The sequence below is a fragment of the Crocuta crocuta genome, unplaced genomic scaffold, assembly GCF_008692635.1.
Source record: "Crocuta crocuta isolate KB4526 unplaced genomic scaffold, BGI_CrCroc_1.0 scaffold186, whole genome shotgun sequence".
In the NCBI taxonomy this organism is placed as follows: Eukaryota; Metazoa; Chordata; class Mammalia; order Carnivora; family Hyaenidae; genus Crocuta; species Crocuta crocuta.
Window position 1 is genome coordinate 1,488,216 of NW_027551569.1, and position 23,835 is coordinate 1,512,050.

Sequence of the window (23,835 nt, forward strand, 5' to 3'; positions counted from 1 at the left end):
CAAGAGCTGGATGCTCAATTGTCTGAGCCTCAGATGCCCCTGAAATACTGTTTTTATTGTTATTGTTATTATTATTTTTAGTATTTATTTATTTTTGAGAGAGAGAACCAGAGAGCAAGCAGGAGGGGGAGGGGCAGAAGGGGAAGACACAGAATTCGAAGCAGGCTCCAGGTTCCGAACTGTCAGCACAGAGCTTGACTTGGGGCTTAAACTCACCGAGCTATGAGATCACGACCTGACCTGAAAGTCGGGCACTTAATCAACTGAGCCATGTGGGTGCCCCCTGAAATACTGATTTTAAATGAAGCGAGCACTTTTCTCTATTCAATAATGTAATAGGGCTAATAGTCTAGGCAATAGAGGAAAAAGAAGTGTATCTGTTAGGAAAGGAATGAATAATGTTGTCTTTATTTCAACTGATATTTTAAAAAATCCACACACTCTACAGGTAAATTATTGGAAAAAGTTTTCAATTAGCAATAATTGCGCCTCGGATAAACCTCATTGGCCACAATACTGCCACTGCACAAAGTTCTACAGGTAAATTATTAACATTAACAAGTGAGGTATGTATTTCAGCTAAGAAAATTAAAACCACATATCAAAATAAAATGAACTTTGATCAGACCTTTAAGGCTAATCCAAAAACCAGTGAGTCAGTCATGTTCAGTCGCATTGTTTCCACAAACGATATTGTCCTAAGTATTCATTAAAAACAAATAGAATTTTTTGCAGTCTTGGTTAAATTTATGCCATTTATTTGGTTTTTTAAAGAGAATATACATAGTCAACATTAAGAACAAGAAAGGAACTCTACCTATACATACAAGAAGAAAAAATATGAAGAATATCAGGTCATTACATTAATATGAATCAGTGATTGGTCTAGATTAGCTTTGTCCAGTAGCACCTACAGCAGTGAGGGAGGTGCTTTAAATCTGTGCTGTTCAATATTTTAGCCATATGTACCCATACAGGACTTGAAATGAGGTTGGTGTGGCTGAGTTTTTAATTTTAATTTTACTTAATTTAAATACAGGTGGAACTTAAAAGGTGGGAATGTGATTGGATGGTGTGAAATTGAGTTAGGAGCCATGTCTTACATTCCTGTTGGTATAGAAAGCACACTGATTTTACTTTGATTGTCTGAATATGACGGGGTTGTGTGGAGGGAAGGTGGTATTCTTGGACTTGATTGAGAACTGATTAAAGAAACATCCCTCATAGCCAGCCCTTTCTAAGCGTACTGGAGTCAAGAAAGGGATTATTAATTTTTATTTTTTTTTTATTGTGGCAAAATACACAACATAAAATTACCATTTTTAAATGTACAACTCAGTGGTATTAAATAAATTCACAGTATTATACAACCCTCACAACCATCCATTCTCATCCCCACTGTAACTCTGTATCCATTAAATAATAACTCCCACTCCCCATTTCCCTTAGTTTCTGGCAACCACTATTATACTATTATACCACTCTGAGTACTTCATAGAATTGGAATCATATCGTATTTCTGTTGATGTGCTTGGCTTATTTCACTTAACATAATGTCCTCAGGGTACATCTATGTTGTAGCATATTGTAGAATTTCCATTCTTTTAGAGGCTAAATAATATTCTATTCAGGAATATATATTCCACATATGGAATATACTGATGCATAAATAAGCAAAATGTGGTATATATTTTGCTTATCTATGGTGTGTGTGTGTATGTGTGTGTACAATATCTATATGGAATATAGATAGATACCATAGAAAAGCAAAACATATACCACATTTTGCTTATTCATTCATCAGTTGATGCATACTTGGGTTGTTTCCACATTTTAGCAATTGTGAATAATGCCGTTATGAACATTGAGTGTATCAGTATCTCTTCAAGACCCTGCTTCCAGTTACTTTGCATACATGCCCAGAAGTTGAATTATTAGATCATACAGTAATTCCATGTTTAATCTTTTAATGAGCCACCATCGTCTTTTCCACAGTGGCTATATCATTTTATATTCCTACCAACAGTGCACAAGGGTTCTAGTTTCTCCACATCCTCATCAACACGTGTTATTTTCTCTTTTGTTTGCTTTTTTAGTAGTAGCCATTCTAATGGATATGAGGTGGTATCTCGAGATCATTATTTTTGTCTGAAACAGTATTAACAAAAGAAAATAGACCCCCCCCCATTCCATTTAGCCTTCCTTAGCTTTGATTTCTCTTAAGACATCAAAATTGAGAAACGAAGAAAAGTTGATTTCTCTTAACTGCACAGTGATACTGCATCATGTGAGATAAGGTGTCTGTTTCGTTTTAGGTAAACCTCAGTGCTCTATCATAATGTGGAGCATTAATATTAAGTGTTAGGTTACATTTAATTTCTCATCTTGACTATATGTCATGTAATTAGAGGTAAAATATTTCTTTAGTTGAACTATGCAATCTCTGTTGGTCCTCTCAACTGCCTCATCAGTATTGGTAAGAACACAGGTGCCTGTGTTTTATTGATGTCTGCTTTGTCCTAATGCATTTCATAGCAAATCTGTAATTGGAGGTGGTTCTACCTCAATCAAAAGTAGTCACAAGTACCAAGCTGCTTAAAGTAGAACAGTTTTATCCCATCTGTGTTCAAATTTCCTTCTCCCAAAGTGCTTGCTTTAGTTAAACATCAGAGTTGCAGAGTTAAAATTATCAGTCTAATAGAGTATGAGAAAAACTAAGAAAACACAAATGTACTTTGCAATACGTCTGCCGGGGTCAGAACTTCCTCAGTGTGTTGCTTGGGCCTAGATGCTAATGATATGTCCCCTCGTGTTTAAAGTTGAACACTCTGAAGAAATGTGTATTTAAAATATTCTATGCAGTGAACATCATGGCTAATGAAACAGAAGTTAATATTTCATTTCTTCACAAAGAGATGAATGTATTTAATTAATTGAACATTATTTTCTGTACTTTGCTTAAGCTTAGTATCATGTTTCATTAAAAAGTACAAGGAAACTGTAGTTGTATGAAACAGATATGTTCTCATAGGATTTGTCGAGAAGTAATTATTTTTAATCACTGAGATAGACCAAGGAACCCGTTATTTGGGATTAATGTCCTTTTATGTATCTCTGCTTCATTTGGTAAAAATGATAATCGTATATGTGGTCAAAATTAGAAGGACGGAAAAGACAGAAGGTTATATTGGTAAAGGAAGAATTTATTTGTGACATGGTTACATGGCCCCTGATGTTTTATGTGACTGATCCCTAACTCATAAAAGGGTTTGGATCAGTTATTTTATCTTATTTTTTATAAATTTTTAATTAAAAATTTTTATTTTTTGAGAGAGAGAGAATCCCAAGTAGGTTCCATGCTCAGTGTGAAACCTGATGTGTGGCTTGATCTCATGGCCCTGGGATCATGATCTGAGCTGAAAGCAAGAGTTGGATGCTTAACCACCTGAGCTACCCAGGTGCCCCTAGATCAGTTAGTAAAGACTATTAGTATGTATTTTACTTGAATTTTTAAAGATTGACTCAGATTTTAAGTATATATTCTACTTTCAGCCAAACGTGACTTAAAAAAAAGGGTGTAAATAGTATGATCCCAATAAGTGATGGTCTAATTTAGTTGTGTGTAGCTATATTTTGGGGCTACCAAAACACTTGTTTTGATTGATTTGAGTTCTTTTATTCAGAGACTTCCCTTAGCTCTCCTGATTGTGGAAAATTGTTTAGTTGTCCTCTCAATATCAGTTCATAAAATACCCAAATTATACCAAAATGAATGAGTTTATCAAGACATGCAAGAAGATGTCAGGCTCATTTCCCAATAGAGGTGAGTGGGGCATGGCTTAATTGAGAATCTGAGAATTTCAGGTGAAATCCTATTAAACTGTCCTTTTGTTTATACCATAAAGGCAAAAACTTTATAACATCAGGTAGGGGTTAGTGTGGTGAGTTGAACTGCTTTAGGTATTTTATGCAATAGTTGTTGATAATGATATTGGCAGATGTGGCCTGGCCTAGGCTTCTAAGAAAGGGTAACACGAAGGGAGATATTCACTGCAGAACAAAATAAATTCTGTGTCTGAGACCTTGCTGGCCAGCAGCAAAAAGCGAAATTAGCAAGTATATTGTCTCCACTTCATTTCCACATTTTAATTCTCTCTATTGAGTCTGATTTGCCCCCCCAAACCTAGCGCAAGGGAGTACTGAACATTCAGTTTTGTAGCCTCTGTGGAATAGGAGAATATGTTAGAAGGAGTTGGGGGTAGGGGCTGACTGCTATTGGTCATAAACCACAGTACTAGTAATCCGGTTTTCTTTTAGCTAAGAAACATGACCTTGCCTTGTCTTTGAGCCTAGCCTTGTGTCCATATTTGGCACTCTGCGAATGCTGGCTGAATTCATGTTAATCCTAATGTCATATTTACAAATACCTTCCTGTGCATTAGTAATGTTTTTTTTCAATCTGTAGTTTCTTTGAAGGTTTTTGTTTTTTGTTTTTCAAGGCTCCTGTCCACTTTAGGTTTGTTAAAACTAAGTCATCTATATATGCAATTAACTGGTCACATGGAAACTAAAATGTTCCAACATGCTGGAAAAGAATTTAGCTTCAATAAATAAAAAAAAAAAAAACCAAAATTTTAATATATTTTTTTCTGTATTTGAATCAGTTCTCTTTCTCACCTGAGAAAATTGTATCTCCTTCTGGCTATAATATCCCTATTCAGTCAATGTTTTTGTCTGTGTCTTCTGTAAGGAAGTCATATTTTGGGCTGGAATTAGTCTTATCTTTATTCACAGAGTCAATATTAAGGTAATTAATTGAATTCTGTTTTTAACGGTGTTCCACCTGAGGCTTGTTTGTTACTTATTAGCTTTAATGTCCCTGTTTTTGTCCTTATAAAGAACTGAGAGGGGCACCTGGGTGGCTCAGTCGGTTGGGCATCTGACTTCGGCTCAGGTCATGATCTCATGGTTCGTGGGTTCAAGCCCCGTGTCGGGCTCTGTGCTGACAGCCAGCTCAGAGCCTGGAGCCTGTTTCGGATTCTGTGTCTCCCTCTCTTTCTGACCCTCCCCTGCTCATGCTGTCTCTCTCTCTCTCAGAAGTAAGTAAAACATTAAAAAAAAAATTTTTTTTAAAAACCCCTGAGATTTGTATGCCTATACTATAAATATCATTTTCGTTTCAGTGTATCATTTTGATACAGAGAGTTGCTACTTTTCACTGTGCTGGGTGTTTCGAGACCTTACTGTGAAACAGATCATTCTGTTGTGGTTTTGTGTGTTTTTATACGAGAAATATTGTAATTAATAATGGCGTTTTCAACCAAGGAAACTTGGTAACCAGAGCACTTACCCTTAAAATGAACTGGTCATCAATACCAAGATATAAAAACTCTTAATTTTTGTAGTAATTAAAATTTAAAAGTATTTTTTAGTTTTCGTAAAGTGGGTAGAATACAAATACATGATTTTACAGTAAACGTGTTTAATGTACCAAAAAGTGTGGTGTGTGTGTGGGTATCTCAAGCTGTGGCACCATATATTTCATGAGTCTAAAACTGAAAGGCTAGCAATTGTAAGAACTAAAAGAAAAATTTATAGGTAATTTATAGGTAATAAAAAGAGTACAAAAGACTTTATTTGCAAATGTTTGGGAGAGGTGTCAAGTTGCTCAGATTCTCTTGCTGATCTTTTTCCCTCTTCCCCTTCTCCTCTCAACACCGTTTCCCACACCCCCTGCCAACACCAGTTTTAGGATCACTTTCGTCATGAAAGAAACTACCTGCGGGGAAGAGGACAGGAGTGCCACAGTCTCGCCCTGCTGGTGTGACTTCTGAGATTGACTGGCAAAGACACTCCTTTTCTCTCTGGCTCTGGTTATCTCGTTCTTCCCCCTGCCTCCTCCTTTTGCTCTCTTTCTCTTTATCACTTTCAATAGCAACTGCAAATTATCTTCTATTTGATCCCTTAGCCACCACCTAATGGTGTTAGCTCAGGGCTCTTTTCTTTTTGGCCTGTCATTGTTAGAAAACATTATATAAAGATAAGAACAGAGGTATACGGTGAGGAAATGAAAAGGAAGTATAGCTTAGGTAGCATAAATTGGGAAGAGAGGCAGAATTTGAAACACTGAAGAAAGAATTGCTCACATATATCCCATTTATTAAAAGTGACTGTTGTGTCTCTGTTTCTCCAACCACGCTGTGTGGTTCTCTGTAGCAGTAGAATGGAGAACCACGCCTTCTCGTTCATCTTTGTGTCTCAGCAGCTTGGCTGTTGCTGAGCGCAGTAAATGTTTATTGGATTGAATGAAAACATACCTGTATTTTCTTTGGAAGACTGACAAGTGATTTTTTTTTCTTTTTCTTTTTTGTCCTAGTCTCTTGAATGCCATAGCTGGTTCTTATCTCTTATAAGCCAGCTCTGTTGAATTTGATTGCTGAAATTGAATTCAGATGAGAGAAAAAAAAGGTTCTAAAAGTCCATTCCTGCTTTAAAAGGATGATCTTCAATTATTTTTAATGTTGCTATAATATTTTAATATCCTAGTGTTAGCATAATGTCCTTTGGTGATTAATCTTTCTCAAGCGCACATCTGATCATGTGATTTCATTGCTGAACAACTTTTTTTTTTTTTTAATATTTTTAAAATTTATTTCTAGGAGAGAGAGAGACAGTGTGAGCAGGGGAGGGTCAGAGAGAGAGGGAGATACAGACTCTGAAATAGGCTCCAGGCTCTGAGCTGGCAGTCAGCACAGAGCCCGACGCGGGGCTCGAACCCACGAACCGCGAGATCATGACCTAAGCGAAAGTCGGACGCTTAACCGACTAAGCCACCCAGGCGCCCCCTATTGCTGAACAACTTTTGAAAGCTTAAGCTGGAATCACCATTCCCCCAACTTGGTTCTTGATCTTACTTTTTAAATATCTTTTTAGCCCTCTTGAAATTTACTCCCCCACCCCCCCGCAATGTTTATTTATTTATTTTGAGAGGGGGAGAGAGAGAGAGAGGGCGAGAGTGAGTGAGAGCAAACATGAGCTGTGGGAAGGTCAGAGAGAGAGAGAGAGAGAGAGAAAAAGAGAGAGAGAATCCTAAGCAGGCCCTGCACTGCCAGAACAGAGCCCCCTGTCATGCTCCAACACACAAACCATGAGATCATGACCTGAGCTTAAATCAAGAGTTGGGTGCTTAACCAACTGAGCCACCCAGGCGCCCTGAAATTTACTCCTCATAAACATTAGAAACCCAGTCTGTGGTTCTTGTGCATGCTACCATTGGTGTTCAATGCCTGTCCTTTGATCAATGCCCCAGTCTTTTTCTTCTTAGCACTTGAGTTTGCCCATTGTCTTCTTATTTTATACGTCTTTCTTGATGAGTTCTTGCTGATCAGCGTAGTTTCTCTTGAAATTTTTAACTTAAATCCTATTTCTACTAGCCAGCATTGATGTCACTTCCCTCCTGCTGGGTCAGATTTGTCCCAGTCAGTATTTCTCATACAGTACTTTCCTTAGTGCTTTGCCAGGGTCATGAACATAGAAGGGGATAACTAGTCTATGCCTAATTTTGTTTTAACCAAGTCAAATCTATTCTGTGATTTTTTTTTCTCCCTCTCAGCTTTAGAAATTTCCAGAAACATCCATGCCTCAGAGATTGTATAATTCCTATTCAGGATTTACTCCTAGTTCAGGAGCATGGAATTTTATTTAATTATTTAAGAGGTTCTTTGGCTAGTATCCAAGTCAGTAATATAGTGAAGTGGAATCGATATTAGTTTGAATATTAGGGACCTGTGGCTAGTCCTTTTTCTGCTGTAAACTACCTCCCTTATCTGGGATTGATTACTTTATCTCCTTGTCACTTAATTTCCTCATCTTTAAAATATAGGCATTGGATTATCTCTCTAATCTTTTTTTTAATTTTTATTTTAGAGAGTGTATGAGTGGGAGGAGGCAGAGAGAGAGAATCTTGAGCAGGTTCCATGTTGAGCATGGAGCCCAACACGAGGTTTAACCTTCTGACCCTGGGATCATGATCTAAGCCAAAATCAAGAGTCAAATGCTTAACTGACTGAGCGACCCAGGCACTACCACACTACTTTTTTAAGAAGAGTATCTCTTTTACATTTTCTCTTTTTGTTTTAATGCCTTATTCATGTGAGTAGGCTGTCTGTAGTTTTCTTAAAATTTGAATACAACCACTGCAGCAATTAAAAAGGAGCCATTGTCAGCCAAAGCCAGTTTCAAGGGGCGAGTTCTTTTCTCCCATCTTCTAGATGCATTGCCGTAATGCATTTTTTTTTTAAATTCTTTTTTTAAATGTTTATTTTTGAGAGGCAAAGAGAGAGAGTCGACAAGCCAGGAGAGACAGAGAGAAGGACACAGAGAATCACAAGCAGGCTCTGCTCTCCCCGCACAGAGCCTGTTGTGGGGCTCGAACTCCTGTACTGTGAGGTCATGACCTGAGCCGAAATCAAGAGTCTGACGCTTAACTGACTGAGCCCTTGTAATGCATTCTTTAATACATTCTTTTCCTTTCTATTCTTTGGCCATTTTACTACAAGGAAAAAGGAGTTAACATAGTAGTTAACATAGTTTCCTTAGGCCTGCTTCCAAAATAGGCCCTTGTTTGGTGTCTGGGAACTTTTAATGATAAATTAGAAACTTTCCTTGAAGGATGAGTGTAGCTCATGGTGCCTAGACTTTTCTACAAAGAGTATGGTTTATGCTGAACACTTGCTTTCCTTCTGGGACTCTGGAATTTTGGTATATACTGGGCAGACGGTACCTAAGTAACTAGCTTGTAATTAAAACTTTGGGGAACCGAGTCTCTGAGCTTCCCTGGTAGATAGTACTTCACACGTCAGAATTCACTGCCGGAAGAACCGAGCACACCCTTCACGGTTCCTGAGACAGGACTCTCGGAAGCTTGTGCCTGGTTTCCACGGGATTATGCCCCACATTCCTTCCCCTTTGCTGATTTTGCCATGTATCTTTTCACTGTCCTAAATCTTAGTGTAAGTACAACTACATGCTGAAGCCAATGACTCCTTCTAGTTATCACCAAACCTGAGACCCTCGACACAACTACTCTTTAACATTTTTCCCCACCTGAAGAAAGAGAGAGAGAAAAAAAGAGACATTAAATGTATGAAGCTTTAGATTAAGTTGGAGATTTTATAAACCTTTGGCAACATACTGTGGAAGGGATCAGGACATATCACCCCAAAATATGCCACTTTGGCATATTGATTATTTTGAGCTGAAGGCACTTGAGAAACAGTAGATGCAGGAAGGGTACTTTGAGCTCTTTTTCTACCTCAGAGAGGTCAATATATTTCCCATGTGGAAGGTACCCTCCCTCTACCAAGGAAAGAAGAACATTTTTTTATCATTGGAAACTGGGAGTTGATTCCAAAATGGATCAGTACAGACCACCCTAAAATAACCCTGATCTTCTATTAGTTTCCACCATGTATTTCCTAGTCACTTGTCCATGGTCTGTTACCCCTAGAAGCTCATTAGATCCCTTTGCCTTTTTCTTGTCATAAATTAGAATTTATGAATTCAAATGAATTAGAAAAAGCTTAGAAGTTCTTGGTCCTAACTACTGCTTTGGGTCTTCGTTTTCCAACAAAGGCTCTTATGTATATGTACAAATAAATATTAAATACAACTTGTGTGCTTTTCTTCTGCTTATCTGTCTTATGTTGGTTTCATTCTCAGGCCCAGCTACAGAACCTAAAAGGTTCCCTTTAGGAACCAAAAAGTCTTCTCTACCATATAACTAGAGGGAATTCTTTGGAAAAAGAACATTTCTGTGTTTTTGGATTATTTTTGTCTTTGACAGTACTTATGTAGTGGGAAATAAATAATAGGCTTGATTAAGTGATATGAAATTTAACCGCCCTGCTCTAGAGGCTGAGATAATTTCACACAATTTAATTATACAAAGTTCTTTAGGATAGAAGAGGCTTCCAGGAATGTATGATAGTATTAACAGAATTGAAAATTATTCTAATGGAATAAATAAGAAAATTGCTTTTCATTTAGCATTTCATGTAGTACATAGGAAGATACTAATATTTAGTATATGTGCCTACCCTGAAAGCATTTATTCGTGGACTAATAATGTGTTTGTTTACTTGTGTGCTCTATGTATATGTGTGTGTGCTAAGGATTGTTATGAAGGTTCTATAATATAACCTCTTGATTGGTGGGAGACAAATGTTTATCACAGTTAGATAATTCTGATTGGTTATTTGAGGAAGAGGGATTAAAAAAAAAAAGTCAAAACAATGGCTGAGTAGAATCTGCCGAGGAGTGAATATAAGAAGGAATTCTATGGCAGGTTTTACCTGAAGGATAATACAGATGGACTGATGGGAGCAAATCAGTAGCAACAGTTTCCAGACTCAGGGCGGCTAGAGGCAGTGTTCATCCAGTTCAAATTCGAACCTATGTTCCATCAGTAGTGAGAACACAATTCCTCAGGATTAGAACCACACCCTTTTCTGTTTATTTGTATTAACATACCCAGTCAATGCCATGATGTTTTCAAATACTCTTCTCAGTGATTTATTGTGTGTAATATGTTAATATGAAAGTCTATAATTTTTAAAATGTGAGAACAAAGGAATTTATGTGCTGAAGATCTGGGCTTACATATATTAATCATGTGCCTATTCTTGTTCTGTAATTACAGATGAATGAATAGTGTTGAACTGATTTTCCTCCTGGGTTCAAAAGCTTGCTGGAGAAATTTGAAAAATTTGTATACTTAAGTCCATTATAAATTTGAGGCTACTAACTGTGACCTTATTTCTGTTGGTTAGCTTTTAAACATTTCTCTCTTTCATTTTCTCTTCTTTTCCTATAGTAGTTATTTCAGACTTTCTCACTATTTAAATATACAATTCCGCTTCCATTTCTATACTCTCTCAGCAGAGAAAGCTTTTACTGGCATTTTATTAGCAGGACCACCTTTTTGTTAGGAGTTGGGCATCAGATAAATTTCAGTTTTTTGGCATGCTAAAATTAAGATGTCTGTAGGATTCCCAAATGTAGCACATCATTATGTAATTAGGATATTTCAAGGCCCGGAATTTATCAGTCTAGCTCCTGAATTAGAAGTCACTTATATTTCTGTCTACCTAGATGCCTACTTATTGAAGATATTTTATAGGATGGTACTTAATACTAGAACCCTATACCATTATCTGTATTTAAAGGCTAAATGGTAGAAGAGATCCGGGAAAGGAGATTATTAAAGAGCAGGAAGAAAAAGAACTAGTAAAGAGGGGTATTATGAAAGTCAGGGAAGAAGAGAGACTTAAAAATCAGAAGAGACAATTGACAATGTCACATCCTACTAGGAAACTAGGATAGATTTTTAAAGAGGCCGTTGTGTTTTGCTATAGGCGACCTTTGGGTGTCTTGATGAGAACTATTTTAACTGTGCGGTAAGAATGGAACCCAGATCCAATGAATGGAGAAATGAATTAGGAATAAAATTGTGGAGTATCAGGTGTGGACTGCCCTTTCTAGGAGTCTGGCTTAATAGAAGAGTGTAGGGTGCTGGTTAGATCATGTTGGGTTGATAAAGGTTTTTGTTTCATTAAACAATATATTGTGATTTTATTTTCTTCTTCAAGTATAATTAATACACTGTGCTACATTAGTTTCAGGCGTACAACACAATGACTTAACAATTTCACACATTTTTCAGGGCTCATCAAGATATAACTCCCATCCCCTCTTCTCTGACCACAGCTAGTTCATTCTCTGTATTTTAGAGTCTATCTTTTGTCTGCCTCTTTTTTATTTGTGCATTTGTTCCTTAAATTTCACATATGAGTGAAATCATATGGTATGTGTCTTTCTCTGACTTGTTTCTCTTAGCTTTCTATCCTCTAGGTCCATCCATGTAGTTGCAAATGGCAAGATTTCATTCTTTTTTTATGTCTGAGTAGTATTCCAGTGTGTGTGTGTGTGTGTGTGTGTGTGTGTGTGTGTGTGTGTATCACATCTTTATCCATTAATCTATGAGTGGATACTTGGGTTGCTTCCATATTTTAGCTGTTGTAAATAATGCTGCAGTAAACATAGGAGTGCATGCATCTATTTGGATTAGTGTTTTCATTTTCTTTAGGTAAATGCCCATTAGTAGAATTATTGATCGTACGGTAATTCTAATTGTAATTTTTTGAGGAACCTCTATACTGTTTCCCACAGTGGCTGCTCCAATTTGCATTCCTTCCAACAGTGCCTGAAGGTTCCTTTTTTTTTTCTCCCACATCCTCACCAACACTTTTAATTTCTTGTGTTTTTGATTTTAGCCATTCTGATAGCTATAAAGTGATACCTCAAGTGATATCTCAGTATGGTTTTAACTTGCATTTCCCTGATGATTAATGATGTTGAGCATTTTTTAATGTGTATGTTGGCTATCTGCATGTCTTCCTTGGAAAAATATCTGTTCAGGTTCTCTGTTTTTTAATTGGATTATTGGTTTTTTGGTATTGAGTTGTGTAAGTTCTTCATATAGTCTGGATATGAACTCCTTATAGGATATATCATTTGTAAATATCTTCTACCATTTCGTGGGTTGCCTTTTTGTTTTCTTGATGCTTCCTTCACTGTACAAAACCTTTTTATTTTGGTGTAGTCCCAATAGTTTAATTTTGCTTTTGTTTTCCTTGCCAAAGGAGACATATTTAGAAAAATTGTTTCAATGGCTAGTGTCAAAGAAATTACTGCCTATAGTTTCTTTTAGGAATTTTATGGTTTCAGGTCTCATGTTTAGGTCTGTAATCTATTTTGAGTTTGTTTTTATGTATGGTTTAAGAAAGTGGTCTAGTTTCATTCTTTTGCATGTAGCTGTGCAGTATTTTCAGCATTGTTTGTTAAAGAGATTGGCTTTTCCTATTGTATATTCTTGCCTTCTTTTTCATAGGTTAATTGACCATGAAAGCATGGGTTTATTTCTGGATTCTTGATTCTGTTCCCGTGATCTTTGTGTCTGTTTCTGTGCCAGTACCATACTGTTATGATAACTGTAGCTTTGTGGTATATTGAAATCTGGGGTTGTGATACCTCCAGGTTTTTTTCTTCTTTTTCAAGATTGCTTTGGCTATTTGTAGTCTTTGGCGGTTCCATACAAATTTTAGGATTATTTGTTCAAGCTCTGTGAAAAATATTTTTGGTATTTTGATTGGGATTGCATTAAAAGAGTAGATTGCTTTGGGTAGTATGGACCAATCCATGAACATGGAATATCTTTCCATTCATTTTTATCCTCTTCAATTTGTTTCATTAAGAAAACATTACTCAGATTTTTAAGATGGATATGGTAGAGAATAATGATCCAATAGGAAACGAGAGGTTCAATACAAGGAAGAAAGGGTATAATTGTAGTTGAAGCCCTTGATGGATGTGGAAGGAAATTACAAAGTTAGGCTAATTTATCCAAGAAGGATCCCTTTTCCTCAGAGGCTGGAGAGCAGGACATATCAGCCATTGGTAAGTTTCAGAATGGTACATTAAGGAAATTTGGGCAATGTCCTGCTGAATAGCCTCAATTTTATTTCTTATAGAAGAGCTATGTTACATACTAAGAGTGAGTGAAAAGATGGTAGGTCTGAGACAAGACATTTTAGAAAGGCCATGTGTTGTGGATTGGGAAGAGGCATGCAGTAGAATTTTTGGGCACCGAGGAGTTGCCTGTCCATGTGCCATCACATCAACTAATACTCCTTTGTGATTTTCCTTAGAGGACTCAGTAACTGGATATAGGAAACAGGAAATTTGTTAATTTCCCCAGAGCCGGTGATTTTGCCGTTCAAGTTCTGTTTTATGAAGGAGTTTGAAACATGAACAACAAAGTGGCTAAAGTGAAAATTAAGGAAGTTAGGTCAAAGAACTTGGATTTAAAGCCAGGGAAAGAAATGTCAAGGCGTGGTCATCTTCCTGACAATGAAGAGCAGATGTATCGCAAGAAAAGGAGTGAGGGAACTGGGCAGATTGGTAGATAAAGCCAAAGGCCTCAGGGGTGGGAACGAGTGGGAGGAGGGGCTTGCGGGGAGGAGAGGGAGTACTGGGACATACCTCTTGCTTCAAAGGTGGCAGCTCTGAAAAAAGATAACTCACTATGATAGGACTGTGGGAGTAGGTGACAAAGAGGCATGGAATTAGGGTCATCTGAGAATCTGTCCTCTTAGCCTAGAGTTGGAAACGTGGGCTCTGGAGTCAGACAATCTGGGTCTGAATCCCGTTTCCTCACATATTAGGTATGTGATCTAGGGCCAGTTCCAAGTGTTGTTTATGCATCACTAAAATCCAGATAATAATAGTGGGATTGAATGAGATCATTCTTATGATCTTATTTGCTTAGTCCTTTGTATAACTCAAGTGCTCAATAAACTTTGGTAGTAGTAATAATAATAATTATTATTATTGCTGGTTCCTTATTTAGATCTCAGCTCACATGTCACCTCCTAAGAGAGACCCTCTTCAGCCACGCTGTAGAATATAGGTCTTTTCAAGTAACCGCTCATCATTTTAGTATCTAGCATTATCTATTGTAATCTAGTAGTTAGTGTGAATAGCTCCTCAGTTTAGATTAAGCAAGTCTTATTAACCATTCAGTAAACTATGTGCCTCACACATAGGAAGGATACCCACTCTCTGAAGAAAATACTAGTACCTCTCTCTCCTGATGGAGAAATCATGTGGTACTGCTGGTTAATAAAGTCAATTTCTAGCTTCATGGTAAAACTTTTCGATAAGGGCAAAAGGGTAAACGGCCAGCACAGTGGTTTTCTGATTACATTTTAGAATTTTCCACACAAACATGTGCACAGTTCTCAATTTACTGTTTTGTTTGGGTAGATAAAGGAATGACTCCTCTCTTCCAGGCTGCACTGAATTTAGCAAACTGAGCAAATGCAAACCTGTTGCTTGGAAAATGAAGCTTGTTTTTAAGACATTATTTTTTTTTCTTGCCAGAATGTCCAACCATGACTTTAATCCTGAGAGAAATTGCATTTAACTTTATTTGAGCCACAGTTCAGGGATAATGGAATCTGGAACTGAACATTATGCTTCCAGTCTTCATTTGTAGTCACCTTACAACAATGCAGATGATATTTATTGTTTGTCCCAGAGTCATCTTAGTCCCCTGGATACATGGTCTTTTCAGGTTTTCTTTGTCACCCCCAAGTATTTAGAAAGTAAGGCTCAGGAGGGGCAACTTATGGGATACATTATTTCTGAATTTGTCACTCCCTTCTGAAGCTTTATAAGAGTGGCCTAATGTTAATGATTATAACATTATTTGTACAAAATGTTATATAAAAGTAGTGCCCTCTCATTTTTGACGTTTAAATAGATTTTCACCAGTTCTTCTCAAATTAAAAATAGGTATGAATCATGATGATTTAGTGCAATTTCCAAATGTTGACCACTTCTATTTTACAGAAACTAGATTTTAAGAGTTCACATTTGCTTTTCTTGATTATCACACATTACAAATTTGTTTGTTTAAATATCAGTCCCACAGTGATTCACATAAGTTTGATTGATAAGTTCATCAACTTATAATGTTAGAGTTAGCTGGAAATAACCTATCTGTAAACACTTTATTGAGAGCCTTTTAAATGGACTTTCAAGGATCATATCATCTATACTGATGTTTCTATCATCAGTGCACATTTTTATTATATGTTTTATTTTATTGTAACAGCATTTTATGTGCTGCCAGGAAGTGAAATGTTATATATGATTGTTATGATAATCTGACAGTTTTAAAACATTGACCTTCTTTTTTCCAGTTGGACAAAGCACTAGATTGGTACGAAAGTAATGCACGTTGTTTTTTTCAGCAACAAGCCTTCTATTTTGGTGACAGTCGATTGGAAAATACATATCTTCCCTTTCTGGATAATGAAGTAGTGTAAAAAAGAGAAACTATTCCTATAAAAAATTATTCCCAACTAATGGGCTTATAAAATGGGGGACTCATATTTTCTAGACTGATTACTAACGAACTTCGATGCAGATGATTCCCATTTCAGTGACATTAGAGATTCTTGTTTGATGATATGTTATGCATCCAGTTTTGACAAGAACATGTTCCTAATACTTCACATGCTTTATTCCCAGAATTTAACACGTGAATTGGAGAACAGGGAAAAGCAGCAGCTACAGATGTTGGATCAACTTAAGGAGATCCAGAATCACTTTGAGACTTGTGAGGCCAAACATAAGCGTGCTGACCTTCAGATCTCCGAGCTGACTCACCATGCTGAGGATGCAACCAAGCAGGCCGAGCAGTACCTTCTCGAGTTTCAGCAGTCCGAGGCCCTGAGACAGGCAGCGGAGAAGAGGAGAGAGGACCTGAAAATGAAAGCTCAGGAATCCATTAGGCAGTGGAAGCTTAAGCATAAGAAAACAGAGCGAGCATTGGAGAAACAGTCAGAAACTCTTGATCAACTGACAGACAAGAATAATCAGGTATAAAAGCCAAATTCCTACAGGATGATTTTTGCTGTGACCAACCATACATTCATTCATCCATCCTTTGAACAAACATTTGACTGCCATGAGCTGTTCACATAGTCTATAAAGATGTCCTTGATAGAGTCTTTATGTCTTGGCTGTTTCAGGTAAAAAAATAATTTAGGTTTTTATCTTCTGAAAGCCTTTTTCATAGTTTAACACTTTGTGGATTTTTAGAGTTTGGCCCTTAAAAGAGCTCCACCTCCTCTCTCCTCCTCCAGTTGAGCTCTTAGTTCCCTAAATTGAAATTGTTCTTTAATATTGAAATGGAAAAAACTTTATGAAATCTTCTATAGCATCACTTGACTTTCCCCCCAGTGCACGCATTTTAAAATCTCATCTTTTTATATATTTCAACTTAAGTATCAGTTGGAAAGAAGCATTTAAAAATGTGGTAGTTTCTACGGGACCATTTTTTGGCAGCGGCTACAATAGGTTTAGTCAAATGAGTGATGTTCACAGTCTCACTGAGCAGTATTAACAGGTCAGGAGCCTCAAGACTCAGCTGTTGTGCCTTTTTGATAGTGACATAAAGCATGTCCCTGAGCCATGTGTGCATTCCACATCATCTTTTCTCTTGTAGAATCAGTTCATTTAAATGGATTTTATGCTCCTATGTTGATTCTCTATCTTTGGGTTGAATTAAACCAAGATGTTTATAAGATAATCAGGAAAAGTCCAGATTGACTTTTATCCGTATGTAGTCTGGGTTTATCCATTTCTGCTTTGTCATTTGTCACTTGTCAAGAATTCTGAACATTCCAGAAGAATAATCAGTTGGATGAGTTGACTTTCTTTCAAAAGAAAACAAACTGTAGGGCAATTATAGTCATAAAATCAGTTGTCAGCCCTTAAGAGTGATAGATGCTTATTTCAGATGAGCTGGCATGGAAAAGATGCTTTACCATTCAGATACGAATGTCTCAGACAGAGAGAAGATGGAGGAAGTGATCACCTTGCGCTCACTGTGGAGTGCTTTTCAATTTAACCCATCTGACACTTACTGGGTGACTGGTTGCCCTGAGGTAAAGCAGTTCTAAAGCTTTCAGACTTGAATCTGAACTGATTTGATCCCAGGAAATTGCTCTACCTTGATTATTCTGTTGTCAGTCTGGTCTGGTAACTGGTTCAATGAGCAGGCCTGTAGGGGAGGCAGCTGGAAAGAAGGGGGGTGAGAAGGGTTGACTGACTGAGAACTATCTGGGGATTTTACCTAATTAGAGGAAATTTAGAAGAGTCCATGTCATCAGATGGTATCCTAATCCACGATGCAGAATTTTCTGGATGGAATTTTTTAGAATATTCACAATTGTTAAACAGTTATTTCCCAGAATGCTCCTGATATAATTATTTTTATCACTTAGCATTGCTAATGATAAGCAAAGAAGTAGTTTTAAAGTGATTGCCACAGTTAGGGTAGTATCACAATTATCACAGCAGGCATTGTAATTTTCACTTTAAAAGCCTTAAAAATTAATGCAGCATGTTGCAGTTAGAGCAGTGGTTAATCAAAGAAGAAAGGGTAACTGATATTTCACTGCAAATTCAAGTGTCCAGTAAATCCATGATGTGGAAATACATTGTAAATAATTTCAGAAAGAAAGCATGTTTATTTTTATGTCTTACTGAATAATACCCCTAAGGAGTATTTAATTCTTAATAAAATCACAAAGCCACCTTAAGGCAATAGTAATACAGCCTGTTCCTTTTGTTTGTTTCATTTTGTTTTTTGGATTAATTATTTTCAAAAAGTGACTGCAGGGTATATTTGGAAGTATACATTAAAATAAAAATAATACTGATTTACAAATAAAACACATTATGTTTTACAAAGTAAATTAATTGTTTAGTAAGTAGCCTCGCTGAGCTATTTTCCATGCTTAAACGAAGCAATTTTTGTGATTCCTAAATACTTCTGTGTCTACTTCTATCTCTTTTTTCCTGCATAATTTATTTTCTGCTTTAAGATTTGCCACTTAAAAAATGTAGTAGAAGGCTAAATTAGGCTTTTATTCTAAAAATTGCACTGATTTATTCTTGTTTTTTTTTATATTTTTGGAATTTTGGGAAGATTATCAAATATATATTCTATTACAGAACTACTTCATTATTGAATGATGTGAAATATCAAACAGAAAAACAAAGCATTGCAGAAAAAAACCCCAGGGAGATCAGACTGTATACTTTCCTTGAAAGAAAATGGCACGGATGTTGACATCAGTGGGTCATGATCTTCTTTAAGAATATAGATGAACACATATTGGAAGACCTAAAATTCTGTAGATATAAATAATCTAATCATTATGTTACTTCTGTCTTTATCTTTTTTATTTTTTATGCGTTTTGTCTTTATCTTTCTTAAAGTGCTGTTTGAAGTTATTGGTTCTTGTATGTGCTTTGAAAATGAGAAAGGAAAAAGTGTTGAACTTGGATTCTGATCATAATGTATGCTTTTCTGAATATTTCCAAATTTATAGAACTTCTTAGGTTGTTTGTTTTTCTTGCTGAGTTGGCAGAATAATTGGTTTGGCCCTGTATGTTGAGCTTTTTGCTTGATAATATTTGACTTCAAGGATCTCAAATTGCCATCTTTTCCTTTTGTGTATTGCCTTCATCCTGAGGAGAAAAGGAGTATATGTAATATATACGGTCTTTTAAAAGATGAATTTTTTAATTTAAAGGTTGAAAAGTAAGAAGGATCAGTGCTAAAGGACATTTTAAATGTGTACCAGTTCTATCATATGCTTTTAGAAAGGCTAATGTACTGACATTATTAGAATAATCCAGAAGTCTGTCTGCATGTATCCTCATATGCAGAAAAATAACTTTCTTTTTCTTTCAAAAATTTCTGTTTACCTTTTAGTTAATTCAAATAAACAAACAAAACTTACATGTGCTTCGTGGTCAGGCTTTTGAGGAGTTGGTTCTTGTTCTTATGTAGGTTTCAGACAGTGTCAGTGTTCTGGCTTCTCATAGTCATTTTCAACCCTTCTTTCACAGTCTTCTCTTCCCACTTTTCTTCTTTGGAAGCAGGGTTTGCTTGGTTAGAACATTCTCTTCTCATTATTCCTGACTGCTGCTCTTTTTCCATTACGCCTCCACAGTTCTCAAGGATTTTTGCACCTGACTTCCCCTCAACCTGTTTTTTACATGTAATTCTTGTCATCATCTTTGGTGATTCCAAAGTTCAAGTCAGCAACCCATTGAACTCTGTGCCCTTAAACTTCACTAATTTCCCATGTTACAGTGACCTTCAAGTCACTCAGCAGCTAATTTCTGTGGCTTAAATTTGTCCTCATCTGTAATTTCTTTATGTTCACGTCTTTAGTTCCAAAATTTAAGTGTCTGATCTTACACATTTCTTTTATTCTGTTTTCCTTTTTTAACCATTAACATCTGATTTTGATCTTTCCACATTCCTCTGGTTGACCAGCCATTTCCTGGAATCTATTTTTTTCCTGTCAACTGGACTTCGTGAAAAGCTACTCTAATGACATGCTCATCAGCAGCTTCAATTTTTTCTTCCACCTCACACACTGATCTTCAGTCTGGAATCAAACCAACTCTTTACTTTTTCCATTTCTGCTCCTGAATAGTACCAACAAAATTTACATAGGAATATCAGTGGTCTTGATTATTGCCATCTCCCCCCCACCCCAACCTGTTTCATTCAAAAAGGCCAGTTACCAAGCATACAACCCTCTTCCGATCAATGAAGAATGATTTATGAAATCTGTTGGGGGAGCTTCTGGTGAATATTTACTCACTCCTGAAGACGATGCGTAAGAGAGATTTTCTCCTTCTCTGGCTTTGTTGTATCGGGCTGTGATGCTTGCGGTGGCTGAAGGTGGCTATCTTGCTATGGTCCTGAGAATGAAGTCTCACACACAGGAAGGTATTGCCAAGAGAAATTCTGAGAGGTGGACCTGAACTTTGACACCACGTCTGGAGCAGTTGGGCGTGGAATGATATTGAATTACCTTGTAGTTTAAGTCAGCCTGAACTGGAGTTTTTCTGTACTGTCAGCAGAAGATACTCAAGCTGGTATGAAACATCATTTTTAGGAGTCAGGAACTTTAAGTAAAAGAGTCTGAAATATAGGATTGACTAAGTGGGGAGTAAAGCGGGGACAAGAGCAGCCTACCTTTCTAAAGGGAAAGTTGGCACACTGTGCTATTGGAAGTAGTTAGTTGAACCATCACAAATCATATGTTGGGGCAGTGATGCCGTGCCTCAGAGTGGGGTATTAAATGACCAGGACCAAAACTTTAGGATGTTGGCGTGTGTTGTGAACTTACTGCAGCCTTCAGAAGAGGCACACAAGAGAAAGGCAAGTGTAGGTTGAAGCCTGCCTGTCTAAAAGCAGCAAAATTTTTTGGGGTAGAGAGATTGAAAATCTGCAATTTGTAATCCAAGTATATGGAGTCTGTAATTTGGAGTTTTTTAGCATTGGAATAGCCAAATGATCTGTCTTTGCCAAAGTTAGTCCAAGCAAGAGAGGGAGGTAGAAAACGTAGCAGAAATAAAAATGGGATAAAAAATAAGCCTGATTTCTCAGGCCCCTTTCAAATGCCTCTCCTTAAGCATTCCTGGCCAGACAAAGGGGATCCAAGTCCATTGTTTTGAATTCCCTCAAGATAAAGCCTATTCAACTGAGGGCCCCTGGGAATGTCCAGGATATTGAGGTAGCAGTTGAGATACTGTCATTATCAGACTCAGAGACCATGTCTAGACAAAAACTTGGGCTGTGGCTACTAGCCAAGCAATTAACAAAAAGCAAATAGAACTTAATTTAGTTTTTAGTAACTCTCTTGGCAAAGAAATTACAAACTTGACCAATATAGTCTGTGACTGTCCTCTCTAAAGCTACCACCCTTTGTCATGTGATGTGATGCTTGGAACACTGAAGTAGAGGGCAAAACTTAGAGAATTGTAGAGAGGCAGAGCCTGAGTTTTGAAACCCTCTTATTGAACTGTTCCATCTCATTGAACAAAGAAATACCTTTGCTGCTTAAACCAACTTCAGGAAGACATTATAGTATTTTGCATTCCAAGATGCAAATTTCAAGCTTCATCTTGAAAATATAATTTTTATTGTCAGGGCTGCATGGAAGTCTCTTTAACTTCTGGCCAGGGGCCTATGTTGTGTATTCCAAATATTAATCACTGTCTTGAAGCCACCACTCCTTGTTCTCAGGCCCCTCCTGCTTGTCCTTATAGCCAAGACTTGATTCTGTACATTTCTGTCTTCTCTAGTATGGTAACTAGAGTGACCTCCCAGAGATGACTAACCCTAATTTCTAGAGCCTGTAAACATGATGAGCTATCACTCTCATGATTCTGTTATATGGCATAGTTGACCTGAAGATAAGGAGATTATCCAGATGGGCCTAATCTAATAATAGGAGTCCTTAAGAGCATAGAAATTTTTCTGGCTGTTGATAGAAGGGGAAGTCCAAGGATTTGAAAGAAGAGAAAGAATCATTTTGGTGTCACTGGCTACAGTTTGAGGAGTCCATGAGCCAAGGAGTGTGGGTGGCCTTAGAAGCTCAGAGCAACCCTTGGCCCAAAGCTAGCAAGAAAACCAGGATCAAAGTGGTGAGAGCATGGAACTACATTATTCCAACAACATGGATGATGAACCTGAAAGTAGAATCTCCCCCAAAGCCTCCAAGTAAGAGCCCAGGTCAGCTGACACCTTGATTTTAGCCTTAGGAAACCCTGGGCACAGTATTTCTCCTGGACTTAGGATCTCTTGGAATAGGGAGATAATAAATGGGTATTGTTTTAAGTCACTGAGTTTACTGGAATTTGTTATACTGCAATAGAAAAACCATACACCTACTCTTAGACTTTCTAGTTCTAGCCACTTTTCCTGCTTTTCAAAGTGAATTCTGGGGCACCTGGGTGGCTCAGTCTGTTAAGCGTCCGACTTCAGCTCAGGTCATGATCTCGCAGTTGATGAGTTCGAGCCCCGCATCGGGCTCTATGCTGACAGCTCAGAGCCTAGAGCCTGCTTTGGATTCCATGTCTTCCTGTCTCTCTTCCCCTCCCCTCCTTGCGCTCTGTCCTTCTCAAAAATAAATAAACATTTAAAAAAATTTTTTTAAACAAAAAAAACAAAATGAATTCTTTCCTCTGTGGTCCCGAGTCTTTTCAATCGAGGGACGTTGCTTTATCAGTTAGACCTCTTCTTCACAGATTTGATCACTGTCTTGAATGAAGATCCTGGCCTCTCCTTGAACTTGAATCTTCTGCCCAACCAAACTCTTTTCTACTAGTCTTCATCACAACCCTATGATATAGGTGTTATTGTTATCTATATTAAGATAAATAGTTTCGTTAAAGCTCGAGAATGACTTATGGCTGGACTAAGAATCATATTCAGTTCTTTCTGGTCAGAGCTCATCTGCTTAACCACCTCCTTTTATTATTTCTCATGCTAGCTTCATGCTGTTTCTCCTTTGATAAACTGACAGGGATTTGAGGAAAATATTTTTTTGGAGTGATTGACTCATTGCAGTTTATCATGAATTGTTTCCTGTTGAAGTATAAAATATAAAGTGTAAAACTGCCTTGTAAGTATTTGCATTTTTACTCATTATTTCTAATTCTGAAACACAAATCTTATTTTTTTCCGTGGTCAAGGTGTGGCGTGCATCAATACGCAGGCCCAGAGATTGTTCTTGGTGCCAGTGTTGGGCATGGGGGGTGAGGTGGAGAACTGATTTCAGCTTCCTTAGCTGCTGGCTTTTTCTTTGCATTTGTGGCTGGTAAGGATGAGAGGGTTAGATTTTGGCCTCCAGCCATCAGTGTCAACCCTAACTTTGCAGAGAGGCAGGCAGAGGATGATGGACATCTGGTCCCTTGCCTTTTCTCTTGAGTCACTTCCCAACCTCTCCAAATCTTAATCTTATTTCTGTCCTTTTGGGACTTCAAGACTCCCAGTTAGATATTGGTGTATTTCTTGTCACTACTGATAAGATGATGGTTGATGCCTTTCTTAGATTGTATCTTCATGCCTCCCTGTATTATCTTCTTTATCTTTTTTTGACATTTCTCCTTTTTAAAAGTGTGCAATTAAAAAAATAACCTGTGCAATTGAAATGCAAATAATTGTTATTTTAATTAACATTATATTATTTCAACCTCTGGTAAATTATAATAGGAGTCTCTTTTCTTTCCCCATTCTTTTGCTAAATTTTATCCTGCATTTAAATAATTTTTTATAATCAAGGACTGACCTTTGTTGGTGATGAAAATCTGAAGCATGTATTTCAGTGT

At 37.2% G+C, this 23,835-nt stretch overlaps 1 protein-coding gene and 1 pseudogene across 11 annotated transcripts in view; one reads left to right on the forward strand and one right to left on the reverse strand.

Moving 5' to 3' along the window:
* The window catches only part of CEP128 (centrosomal protein 128), a 402,179-nt gene that overhangs the window by 105,887 nt on the left and 272,457 nt on the right, over positions 1-23,835 (forward strand). For all 11 annotated transcript variants that reach the window (XM_077750720.1, XM_077750716.1, XM_077750719.1 and 8 more), the window contains one exon: positions 16,156-16,506. In XM_077750720.1, the coding sequence (XP_077606846.1) occupies positions 16,156-16,506 (351 nt within the window). The remainder of the gene's footprint in view (positions 1-16,155; positions 16,507-23,835) is intronic.
* LOC144220554 (U4 spliceosomal RNA) lies at positions 411-534 on the reverse strand (annotated as a pseudogene).